This window comes from Podarcis raffonei, chromosome 17 (genome assembly GCF_027172205.1).
Source record: "Podarcis raffonei isolate rPodRaf1 chromosome 17, rPodRaf1.pri, whole genome shotgun sequence".
NCBI classification, from domain to species: domain Eukaryota; kingdom Metazoa; phylum Chordata; class Lepidosauria; order Squamata; family Lacertidae; genus Podarcis; species Podarcis raffonei.
In genome coordinates, this window is record NC_070618.1 from 26,739,035 (window position 1) to 26,752,335 (window position 13,301).

A 13,301-nucleotide genomic window follows, 5' to 3' on the forward strand; every position below is an offset into this window, starting at 1 on the left:
TGAAAGAGCTCCTTCTTTGGAGGTCATATGTCAGGAGTGCTCTGATGGTGTTTCCTGCTTGGCAGGGGTTTGGACTCAATGGCCCTTGTGGTCTATTCCAACTCTTCTATGATTCTATGATTCTATGAAATAAGAATCTAACATTTATTACTTTCTAGATGCTTACTGCATTCAGGCAACAGAATATCATATTATACATAACATAAATAACCTTTTAAGAGGAAAAGAAATCTTTGCAGAGTAAAAGGATCTCAATTTAAAAGGAACAAGGAACAGCTTAAAAAACGGCTCTTTACTCCCCCTCTTGCCAGCCAGATGCTTTGACCTTTTTGACCTTTAGGCAAATGACTCTTTGTATGATGAGAGGCCAAATGGCAAAACCTTTTACTATTTACTAATTCTTAATTTAGCCGCTTTATTACAGCTTAATTATATTCTGTAATATGTAGGGTCAGTGACCTTTTGCTCTCAGCTTTTTTTTTTATGACCGCAATAAACCAAAGGGGCCTCTGACAAAGACCTTGCCTGCTGGTTTCCTGCCTCGAAAGAAACATTTGTGAATTTAAGCTCATTTTTAGAATACAGGAATCTGATCAAAATATAAGCCTTGATTAAAATGCAGGCTATGATCAGATGCCTCAAGAGTACCACCTCTCCCAATATGTCCCGTGGAGGACCTTAAGGTCCATAAATAGCAACACCCTAGAGGTCCCGGGCCCCAAGGAAGTTAGATTAGCTTCACCAGAGCCAGGGCCTTTTCAACACTGGCTCCGGCCTGGTAGAACGCTCTGTCTCATGAGACCAGGGCCCTGCAGGATCTGATTTCTTTCGCAGGGCCTGCAAGACAGAGTTTTTCTGCCTGGCCTTCGGCTTGGAATCAATTTGATTCCCTCCCCCTCTTCTTTTTTCCGTTCTCCTCCTGTGATGGAACTCCCATTTGGGGACTTCCCTGGCTTTTTGCTGGCCCATGTAGGACCAGTCTGGAAAGTTAGCCTTGGTGAAGACTTTACGCTTTCATCCCCCCAAAAGTTTTTGATTTGAGTTTCCATTGAAATGAGGCTGTATTTTAATGTTTTAATGTTGTATTTTAATCTTGTTTTTAAGTTGCATTTCAATCAATTTGTTTTTGTATCGGGTGCCCTGAGCCCGGTCTTGGCTGGGGAGGGCGGGGTATAAATAAAAATTTATTATTATTATTTATTATAAATGACAAGTTGTGCTTTCTACGGATTGCTGTTTGCTCCGATTCAACACTAAAGAGTGGGTTTTCACATGGAGGCGAGGGAGGTGTAAGCACTGGGATGCAGAGCTGGCAAACCCAGACCTGTGCAAAGATATGCAGAGCAAAGCTATGTGTGGATGAGCCCTTGGAGGTGACAGCGTTCCAAGAAGTGCTGAGAGACCCTTTTAATTTCCCGCAATGCCTCAGATGCCAGGTCAAGGGCATTGTGGGAAATTTAAACGCTGGCTTGACATAGCAGACCGGTGCGGTTTGCAGTGCTGGGCCAGGAGGAAGATGAATGAAGAGGGACGCAGCAATGAGCCTGACATTTGCCCAAGGCTGCCGGTTACTGCTGAGTGTCTATTTATCAAGCACACTTATATTCCTGGCCAACTTGCCATCTCTCCTCCTTGAAGGAGTATTGATATAAACATTGCTAGGACTGTCCCTAGCTGAAGCCAAAGATCACAGATGATCGCATGAAACGTTTAAGCCCTGTTTATTTCATAGAATCGGAGAATTGTGGAGTTGGAAAGGGCATCCAAGAAGAATGATGGTGAATGCTGATATGTGGCATAATGAGAGCGCCCTTCAAAAAAAAGAAACAAGTGAGACTGAATAATTAAGTCAGTGAATCTGGCAACTGCATAGTTGATGCACTGTAGACTTCTGTGGAAATCCCCACCCCCACCGTATTTCAGCTGAAAGCTTTAATGTTAAAGTATTCTTTGGAGAAGGGACGAGAAACTTGGGCTCCTGTGGGAATTCATAGGAAATTAACAAACTCTGTGTGCATAGATTCACTGTGTAAGTCTTATTATTTTGGGTAAAAGGTAAAGGGACCCCTGACCTTTAGGTCCAGTCGTGACCGACTCTGGGGCTGCGGCGCTCATCTCGCTTTATTGGCCGAGGGAGCCGGCGTATAGCTTCCGGGTCATGTGGCCAGCAGGACTAAGCCACTTTTGGCGAACCAGAGCAGCGCACGGAAATGCCGTTTACCTTCCTGCCAGAGCGGTACCTATTTATCTACTTGCACTTTGACGTCCTTTCGAACTGCTAGGTTGGCAGGAGCAGGGAGCGAGCAACAGGAGCTCACCCCGTCATGGGGATTCAAACCGCCGACCTTCTGATTGGCAAGTCCTAGGCTCAGTGGTTTAACCCACAGCACCACAGCGCCACCCGCATCCCTTTTTAAGGTAAAGGTAAAGGGCAAGGTCAGGCACAGGCAGGTTCTGGCAAACAGCAATGTTGCTCCCGCAACCTGGGGCGGGGTCCAGCAGCCTTTTATCTCTGTCGTGGTAGCGGCCAGTCTTGTTCCCCTGGCGACTCACCTGCCTGTTTCACCCGAAGGTGAGCACTCCTCCTGAGAGTACTCAGGTCTCTCCTTCTCTCAGACCTCAGTCTCTACAGCTCGGGAGACGTTGGCGGGTTCCTAGACTCAGGGGTCGCCTCAGCCTCCCCTAACCCAAACAGTAGTGGAGCAGCTGTAAGTGATGTCCCAGCTGATGGCAACAAGGTCATCCCCGCATCTGGAGCCAGGGAGGCTCAGGCCCCTGACTCGGCCCGGCTGGTGCTTTTTGCAGGGGAACCTGTGCAGATTTTGCTGCCTGTGCAGAATCAGGCCCCAGACTTGGTTCAGATGATGCCTGAGGCAAAGGATCTGGTGCAGACTTGAGACTCTTCTGGCTCCAAGTCCGAGCCCGAGTCCCAGGCCATCACAAATTGCCATCTGAAGCCAATCCATTCATGGGTTGTATCCATCCATCCATTCATCAAAGGGGGCTGTATTTTTGTCCTGTTTCAGCAGCTGTCATCCTCTGACTAGTGCTGTTTTTACAGAGGGGGTCCTTTTCATTTAAAGGGGCTCAGCTTGCTTTAGCTGTTGTTTACTGTGACAGAGCAAGGGAAACTATGGTTCTGCCAGGGCTTCTGGCTGGAGTCCTCTAACTCAAAGGAGGGCGATGTGACACCATAGGGCATGCTTCCTCAAACTCAGCCCTCCAGATGTTTTGAGACTACAACTCCCATGAGCCCTAGCTAGCAGGACCAGTGGTCAGGGATGATGGGAACTGTAGTCTCAAAACATCTGGAGGGCCGAGTTTGATGAAGCCTGCCCTAGGGGTACTGGCATCACAGGCATTGTGCAAATGTTCCTGGTTGGTGATGTGCATTTGGGGATGGCTTGAGGATAACTCTCTCTCCCAGCCTGAATCCCTAGCGTGTCTTCAGAAGAAAGGGACTCGTGATGCTAAATTAGCATTTTGGTACAATTCACTACATCTCTTTTTAGTTTAGCTTACAATGCATATTGGATGGTTTAGTTCAAGTGTTGAAACTAGTGTTGTACAGATATTAACCTGGTAGCACACCGTTCTCACTTTATAATAATTGTAGTAGTTGCTGCAGCAGTATGTTGCTATATAATAATAATAGAAGTATTAATGATAGCGTTTGATACATTTCTAAGTGAAATAAATCATGCTGATAGGTTTTCCTTGCAACAGTGAGCTTGTTTGTAAGGCAGCTGTTGTCCCTCAATCTATTTGCAACTCCAGTTCCAATATTTACTATCACTTGCGCCTTTTTCAAATATCCAGACCAAAGCTCCAGGGCATATCAGCATTCAACCAGATTGTAAAATATGTGCAAGGTTAAATTAAAAGCAAGTGTTTAAGTGGATTAGGGACACCCATTCCAATCTTGGGATCTTTATCCAGAAACTCAGTGGCGCAGACAGGGCCTCTGAAAGACCAAAAAAAGAGATTTATCTATACTTGGCTAGAGTTGCCGGTTTGTTTTTATTATACCATTTCCTGGCCAAGTTTCTCAATGCTGAGAAGAAATGATTATGAAAATGTCTTACCCTAGGGCACTTAGGAGCATGCAAAGCTCCCCAGGACTTGTCATTGCTGGTCCAGTTTGTATTCCTGAAGAAATCCCAAAGTTCACACATAGTGGGAGAACACGGCTATACCACAGGGATGCTTTTACTGGTCCACAGAAACTCGTTGCCTCACCTTTCTTGCCTCATGTAGTGTCTTGTAAACAATGGCTGATGTATGAGTCTCTATATTATGGCTGCGTATCCCGATTCTTTGTCCTGCCAGTTCAACTTGGTGTTCGCCCAAATGAAGGGGGTCACACTTAACATGAAATATAAAAGTCAGTTTCTAAACTATAGTATGGTGTTTTTAACTTCAGAACACAGCCATTTTGACTTATGCCAAAGAGCCATATGCCTCAGATGCAGGAAGCAGCTTATCTGAACAAATACTCTGGCCGCTATCTGTGCTAAACCTACAAGCAAAGTTAACAACTCAGCCTAGATATGGGTGTGAGCTATGAGAGGAAGATGTGTCATATATATGTGTGTGTGTGTATGTGTTGTTGTTGTTGTTGTTTAGTCGTTTAGTCATGTCCGACTCTACGTGACCCCATGGACCAGAGCACGCCAGGCACTCCTGTCTTCCACTGCCTCCCGCAGCTTGGTCAAACTCATGCTGGTAGCTTCGAGAACACTGTCCAACCATCTCATCCTCTGTCGTCCCCTTCTCCTTGTGCCCTCCATCTTTCCCAACATCAGGGTCTTTTCCAGGGAGTCTTCTCTTCTCATGAGGTGGCCAAAGTATTGGAGCCTCAGCTTCACGATCTGTCCTTCCAGTGAGCATTCAGGGCTGATTTCCTTAAGAATGGATAGGTATTTTCCTTAAGAATGGATATATATATGAATGCATAAAACATTGGACAGAATTGGTGGTTATACAGAGTTATGCAGCATGTGGAGCAGAAACTGGGTTTCATCTTTAGCCTGCCAAGTAATGATATTGCAACACTACTTAACAATAACTCAGCTGTTATGGTGGCAAGAATGCGATAAGTTCATTGATCTCAGGGCAAGGATTCTGGGCTACAGCTTCCAAGCCAACATGGTCAGTGGTCAGCAAGGATGGGAGTTGTAGTCCAACAACATCTGGAGGGCACTGTGTTGGGAGAAGCCTCCTCTACTTGAATAACCCCCCCTTAAAGTGTGTAACCCCCATCCCCACCCCTGTGAGAAATTTGGGTCGTCATATAAATGCTTTTATTTTCTCCCTAAATTTCTACTGTCTCTCCCACCCCTCCCCCTCCAAAAGTAATCTCCAAAATTTTCCTTTAAGCAGAAATTTGGTGGTAGTGGTTTGAGAGCCACAAAAAGTTATACCAGTCTTAAGAGAGTCCTGTCAACTTTATGCAAAATTCCTACAGATGATTTGCCTTAGTAAGATTCGTCAAATTCAACACAAATTTCAGTTTAGGTGAAATTCAGTGGTGTCACTAAGGTTCTTCTGATATTGGAAGCGACAGAAATCACTGTTATGAGTGTTATATGAGTTTGTACATGGGTGTTGGGTGTGATTTTTTTTTTATGAACACATCTGAGCCCTGATGGTGTGCTCTACAGACAATTTAAGCTTGGGTACTTTAATGAAAGTGAATTAGTTGGTCATTCTGATGTAAACACACACACACACACCACCCTATACCCATTTTGATCAAGGTTCTCTGGCTTATCTGTTTTGCAGATCAGGCTTTATGTATTGCTTTTGAGCTGAGCACTCAAGGTTATATAAATTTTGGAAGAGAAGGCTGCCCAATGGCTCCCCCAATGCCTGTTGGAGGGCTGGAAATGGAATCCAGACTTGCTGGTTTTCAAACCCTCATTTTAAATACAGCCTCTCTTGTGTGTCACCCTGAACATTATCTGGACACGGTTTGCATACGGACCGGGAGGACAGTCAAATGTAATTAATGCCACATGTTAATCTGGAAGTGGGCGTTTTATTGGGACTGCGGCAGAATGCAGACCAATATGTTTGGGCTCCAAGTTGCATGTTTCTGTTTACTGTGGGTCGTATCGCTGGCAGCGCTGTTCACCGCTGTTCACCGCTGCAAGTGCATTCAGTGCATTTAGTCTTGCAGGTTTAAAATGTGAGTTAAGATAAGCAGCATGCATGTCAGACTGTACATTCCTCAGTGTTTCTTCCAGGCATGATTTTTCACGCTCCTATTAGATAGGGCGATGTCACCAGAATGCAACTGTTAGACATTGCTTTTTGTGTATAGCGCATCTCTTCCGTGACATGGTAAATCTTAGATCAGCCTTCACCAACTGGAATTACTACTCCCATTGGCCCTGCAAGACACCAGGTTGGGTGAAGACTGTCTTAGATAACCTTCTGTTGGCATTAAAGCCTTTGTAGTCTTCCTGTTTCAAGCTAAGTGTGTTAAAAACAATACAGTGGTACCTTGGTTCTCAAACTTAATCCGTTCCGGAAGTCCGTTCCAAAACCAAAGCGTTCCAAAACCAAAGTGCATTTTCCCATGGAAAGTAATGCCCATCCGTTTCAGACTTTTAAAAGCAACCCCTAAAACAGCAATTTAACATGAATTTTACTATCTAACCAGACCATTGATTCATAAAATGAAAGCAATAAACTGTGCACTGCAGTCGCACAATCAATCAACCAGTAGGTGAACTGGGTTCCACACAGTCACAAAAACAAAAAAGAGAGCTGCAAAAACAAAAGCGCAAAATAAATAGACAGACCTCAGCGCAGCACTCAAAACAGAAGTGTGGCACTCAAATCGGGAGCGTAACACTCAAAATGGAGCCCATTCGGCTTCTGAAAACAGTTCGCAAACCAGAACACTTGCGTGTTCACGGTGTTTGGGTTCCAAGTTGTTTGAGTACCAAGGCATTTGAGAACCAAAGTACCAATGTACCTCTTCGTCAGACCCCTGACCAGGAAGCGATCACTACTAAGCCACCACTCCTTTTGAGAAACATTTTCCCCTTCTTTCTTTGCAGCCACAGCATCATCACTTTGTTGCCCAGTTCAGATGGAGCTCTCTCAGCTGAATTCATTTGCTCTCTCCCCCCCCCCTTCATTGCTAACATGCTTTATGGCCCTCTTGAGACAGTGTGTGTGAGAGAGGGGGGAAAGAAATTGGCGGGAACTAACCACAGAGATGGATCCAGCAGTCAGGAGGTGCTCAATTTGAACTGCACATCTTTCTCTTTTGTCAGATTGTTGGCTGTGACCACCAGCTGGGAAGCACTATCAAGGAAGATAACTGTGGGGTCTGCAATGGCGATGGTTCCACCTGCCGGCTTGTCCGAGGCCAATATAAATCTCAGCTCTTGGCAAATAAACGTAAGATGTTGATTTGACTTTTTGCCTCAACAGGAATATGAACGCCCTCCAAACAATGATGCGTAAAGGGACCGGTCGCTTCTAAGGGTTTTAATTATAACCCAAACATTTTTTAAAATGTTTCCTTCAACTGTACTGACCCCATGCTGGGAAATCAGGCAGAATTAATCTTCCGTCAACAAAAGGCTTGGTGTTTGGATTCTGAAGGCACGCAGATGGAAGATAGGTTTGCCAGATGTCGCAGAGGACATGGCAGCTTTTTCCTGACGTGTCAGAAGGAAACTCCACAGGTGTGTCTGCTCTGGTGTTGCCATGATGAGAAAACGGCACCTGCTCAATGGCTTTCCACTTGCTCGCCTGCAGCATAGCCACTACAAATGTATACAAGCCCCATTGGGGTTAGAATCAGGCCACAACTATGGCACATACACAAACACTGCAATATTTTGTGCCCCCAAAAACATGAGGTAATATTCATAAGCCCTTGGAGCAAAAATGGACTTGGGGAAAGCTATGACATTCTAGAATGATTTACTCATTAAATGTTGCAGATGGGGCCAAACTGCTGTGTTAATGTCAGCCTGATGGCCCCTTCTCCATTGCAGTGCACCTTTGGTCGGGAGCTTTCTAGTGGAAAGCGTGTGTGTGTGCTCCCCCTACCCTTAAATAATTTTTTTTTACATGCTCTCGTTGACTTCTGCCTATGTAGATGCCCCAGGCACACAATTACTTTGACAAGATGAATCTAGAACAAATGGAGTGCAGGGCGTGAACACTGCTGGCAGGTGAAGGGTTAAGCATCTCGCCTTGCTACTAAGTGCCCCTCCATGAGCACCATGCAATAAAAAAAGGGGCAATAATTAAATGTAGTTGTGATGTAATGTGTAGACTGGTACAAATCACCCTGATCTTAACAGTAAAGGTAAAGGTAAGGGGACCCCTGACCATTAGGTCCAGTCGTGGCCGACTCTGGGGTTACGGCGCTCATCTCGCTTTATTGGCCGAGGGAGCCAGCGTACAAATTCCGGGTCATGTGGCCAGCATGACTAAGCAACTTTTGGCGAACCAGAGCAGCGCACAGAAACACCGTTTACCTTCCTGCAATCTACCTATTTATCTACTTGCACTTTGACGTGCTTTCGAACTGCTAGGTTGGCAGGAGCAGGGACCGAGCAACGGGAGCTCACCCCGTCTTGGGGATTCGAACCGCCAACCTTCTGATCAGCAAGTCCTAGGCTCTGTGGTTTAACCCACAGCACCACCCGTGTCCCTATTAACAGTTAACAGCAGTTAACAGTAATGCTTAGCTTTTCCTCAACTCTGTCCAAAAGTGAACATTAGTTTTACAGAATGCATGGTTTACGTGTGTGTGTGTGTGTGTGTGTGTGTGTGTGTGTGTGTGTGTATTCTGAATTTAGAAAGAAAAACTGGCACATGAACTAAACATCTAGAATAGCATGTAATTTCTGACAAGGGTGTGTGGAGCCATTTCTGCTGAATATCTATCCCACCTATTTATGTTTGGTTTCTGTGGGGAGCATGGAAAGGCGTTTGTTTACAGAATCATCCTTACGGTCTCAAAGAATAGCCCGATGGCTAGAAAAGTTTGAGACACACCCTGAGTTTGCACAGCGTGCTTCCGAAAATGAATGCGCTAGCTGCGATCTGCCCAGCAGATCGAGGAATAACAATTCATGGAAAAGCTGAATAGTCTTGTGCCAATACTACGTGTTGTAAGACTGAGAGCATACCAAGCCAACCTGGCTTAGTCTGGACCAGCAAATACATTTTGCCGCCTGAAGCAGGACAGCAAATTCCACCCCTCAGTATGTCAAAAACAATAGTCCCCCAGTCTTCTCAAGTTATTTTGGCATCTGAGGCAGAAAATGCAACAATAATAAAATGATGAACAGTTTGCTACCTTTTTAATGCAGCCCGGAATGAGCTGCCTGAGGCTGCTGCCTCACTCTGTTCTATGGTAGGGCCAGCTGTGGGCTTAGTGTAAGAGCAGGGAATTTGCTGGACCCTCAGCTCCCAGCATTTATTTCTTTTTCTTTTTTTAAAAAAAAATATTTTCTTTTTTCTCACCACAAATATACTTATATCCATAATGTACAATTTGTGTAACATCTCCCCTTCTCTCCCTTTGGACTTCCCTCAACTTCCATTTCTGATTTAGCATCCTCATTATTATATTCTGCTGTTTTTTACAATATATCAATATTTTCACTTTGTTACAATATTTGTTCCCTGTCCATAAAATTGTGAATGTTTATTTAAATCTTGCCATCGAGTCAATGTTCTTTCTTTATTTCTGCAAATATAATATAAAAGGTTCCCACTCTTTTTCAAAGTCACTATTGTCCTTTTCCCGAAGTCTGTCTGTCAGCTTTGCCAACTCTGCATAGTTCATCGGTTTTTCTTGCCATTGTTCTTTTGTTGGAATTTCTCCAGTCTTCCAGTTTTGTGCTAACAGTATTCTCACTGCCGTTGTAGCGTACATGAATAATGTCCTTTTCTCTTTCGGCAGACCTTGCCCTCAGATACCCAATAGGAAGGCTTCTGGCTGTTTAACAAATGTTGTTCTAAACATTTTTTTCAATTCATTATATATCATTTCCCAATATATTTTAACGCTTTTACAATCCCACCACATATGGTAAAAAGTTCCTTCAACTTCTTTACACCTCCAACACTCCTTCTGTTCATTTTTATATATTTTTGCCAATTTAACCGGTGAAATATACCATCTATACATCATGTAATTCTGTTTTTTAAAAAATATTTTATTAACCAATTTCCATATAACAATTTATCAATCTTCTTAATCAATTACATTATTTCCCCCCTCCCCCCCTCAACCCTCCCTCTTCCCCCCCCACAGGACTTCCCTCAGCTCCCCTCCCTGATTTCTTTACATATATTGTTTTCTGCATGTTATAAAATTGTACATATCCTTACTTTATCTATCATATGTTCAGCTAATAAATTTGTGAATGTTTATTCAAAACCTGGCAAAAAGTCCAATTCATTTTATTGTCTTTTTAGATAGTTTGCAAAAAAGTTCCCATTCTTCCTTGATGTCACAGTTGCCCTTTTCACGCAGTTTATATGTCAATTTGGCCAATTCCGCATAGCTCATCAATTTTTCTTGCCACAGCTCTTTCGTTGGGATTTCCTTATTCTTCCATCCTTGTGCTAACAAGATTCTTGCCGCTGTTGTAGCATACTGTCAGAGGCTCAGGAGCAGAAGAGCAGGGGAGAGAGCAAATAGAGAGCGGAGGAGAGGAATCAGAGGGGAGCGTAGGGGAATATGACAGTGGACCGAGAGATTCCATGAGCTTCTCCAGCGAATCAGAAGATTCCCAGGAGGGGGCGCCTATGGTAAGGGCGAGGCGAGTCCCAGGGGGGACGATCCATAAACAAGGAACCAGAGGGGAGTCCCAAAGGAGTAGCGGAGGAGTAGGGCCAGTTCCCCCACCAGAGCACAGTGGGGGGGAAGAGTCACGTGAGTCAGGACCAGCTTCTCCTCCATCGGGGAGTGGGGAGACGGAGGGAAGGCCAGGTCCAGCTAGCCTCCCCGAAAGGGGGAGCAGTGACACAAGTGTAACGGTCAGAAGGAAAGTGGGAGGCTGCGCGCGCGCGCCAAGTTCAAATGTGGAGGAGCGCGGGACAGCAGAAAACCCGGATTGGGAGCCAGGTCCTAAAGCCAGAAGGAGGGGGGGACAAGAGTCAGCAGAATCAGCGTCAGAGGAATCTAGGAGGGCTGAGACTCCGACTAGCAGAAGGACCCAGAGAAAGAAGGAACAGAGGAAGAGGTGGAGTAAGGCTAGAATCTTAAGCTGGTGTCAGGGGGGAGGAGATTCAGATGGGACTTCTACAGTCTGATGGATGGACGTAGCGTTGCGCGCTGCGCGTCTGGAAATGAAACTGAACTTCAATAAAGACTTTTAAACTTGAGCAAGAAGCAGCGTTGGTCTTGTGTGAGCTGGGACCTTGGGCAGCGCTGACACATACATAAATAAGTTATTTACTTTTCTATTTTAACAATATGCAATCTGTGAATTTCAGATTTGCTTTCCAAAGTTTTATGCAATCTTCAAATTGTATATTGTGACCTATATCTTGCTGTCCATGGTGACTGGGGCTATGGGCATCCAGCAACAGGTTCCCCATACATCCTCGGCTTATTGAATAGCGGTGCATTTCTGCTGGGGAGAAGCAGGTCCAAATTCCCACCGAACCATTAAGCTCACCAGAAGACTTATTAGCACTGTCCTCATCATAACCTGCATTTAAAGGTGGTTGCGGAAATAAAACGAAAAGGGGCATGTATACTGCCTGTAGCTCCTTAGAGAAAGGACGTGGGTGGCACTGTGGTCTAAACCACAGAGCCTAGGACTTGCCAATCAGAAGGTCGGCGGTTCGAATCCCTGTGACGGGGTGAGCTCGCGTTGCTCGTTCCCTGCTCCTGCCAATCTAGCAGTTCGAAAGGACGTCAAAGTGCAAGTAGATAAATAGGTACCACTCCGGCGGGAAGGTAAACGGTGTTTCCGTGCGCTGCTCTGGTTCACCAGAAGTGGCTTAGTCATGCTGGCCACATGACCTGGAAGCTATACGCCAGCTCCCTTGGCCAATAAAGCGAGATGAGCGCCGCAACCCCAGAGTCGGCCATGACTGCACCTAATGGTCAGGGGTCCCTTTACCTTTTAGCTCCTTAGAGAATGGGTAGATAATATATATATAGTAAATATTTTCAGGCCCTTTCTTTAAAGGGTTGATTGTATACTACTACAAAGTTTGCTGCTCCATATAGAGTTGGAGATACACTGCAACATTTTGCTGCAGGTTCTACTTATGTGCAACAATTTTCAATCTGATAGCACTGCTCATGTTTCTGTGCTCTGGAGCTGCAGGTCTTGCATGACTTGGCTGTTTAATCTCAGGGTTGCTGCAGTTATTGCTGCTGCTACTTCTATATATATATATTTTAAAAAACCTCGTCCAAGTGTAATTTCATTCCCATACTTCCTCTCCGAATCCATAGCTATCTTCCTGCACAGCAAGGCACGGCATAAGGAACATTTGGCTGCTGGAGAGAGTCTGCTTTCATTTCTGGTTTTCCTTCCCTCTTGTACTATCACATAAGGGGGGGGGGAATTGTTGCCTGGGATTGAGCATCTGTGAAGCAGGTAGCTTAGAAGCTCTGAGGAACGCCGCTGCACTTAAGAGATTCCGTTTTTTAGCACTTCGCATTAGCAGCTTCTGTGCCAAAAGGAAAAATAAATGCTGGGAATGTTTTCTCTCTCTGAAGCATTCCAAACACACCGCTGCGTCCATCGTATTGAATTAATTTTCTCTCTGTATCTGCGTTCGGTTCTGTTCCCCCACTCTGCGGACATTGTGGAGGGGGGAGTGGAGGGTTTTGGAGACAGGGATCAGAAGACAAAGATGTAGATGGAGCAGTGCAACTGTTAGCACTTGCAACGGAAACAACTATCTCAGTATTCACAGGGATAGTATATCAGTCCCAGAAGTGTGAGAAACCGGGGGGGGGACTACCATGGTGGGAAGAGAGCTGTGTCCCCCACTTCCCTCCTACGCTCTTCTGAAGGGGAAACACCTGGTTTGGTGTCCCCTCCTTGCAAATAAAAATGAAAGATTATTTGAAAGATCTGGCGCTTCAGCAATCCAGGCTCTTTCTCTGCATCCACCAAAAGTACATAATGTGTTTTTATTACTCCTGCTTGTAAAATTAGTCTGGTTTGTGAATTTTTTCTTCTGCAGCAAAGCCCCTGCATGGTTGAATCTCTTCCCACTTTGACCCTGCTTTGCCTCCGAATCAGAGGCAGCTTTTCAGAATCCACTTTCTCAAAGTAACGGAT

General features: G+C 45.0%; 1 protein-coding gene across 4 annotated transcripts in view; it reads left to right on the forward strand.

Annotated features, from left to right (window-relative positions):
* ADAMTSL1 (ADAMTS like 1) overlaps positions 1-13,301 on the forward strand; it is a 478,676-nt gene that overhangs the window by 308,687 nt on the left and 156,688 nt on the right. For all 4 annotated transcript variants that reach the window (XM_053371804.1, XM_053371807.1, XM_053371806.1 and 1 more), the window contains one exon: positions 7,290-7,416. In XM_053371804.1, the coding sequence (XP_053227779.1) occupies positions 7,290-7,416 (127 nt within the window). The remainder of the gene's footprint in view (positions 1-7,289; positions 7,417-13,301) is intronic.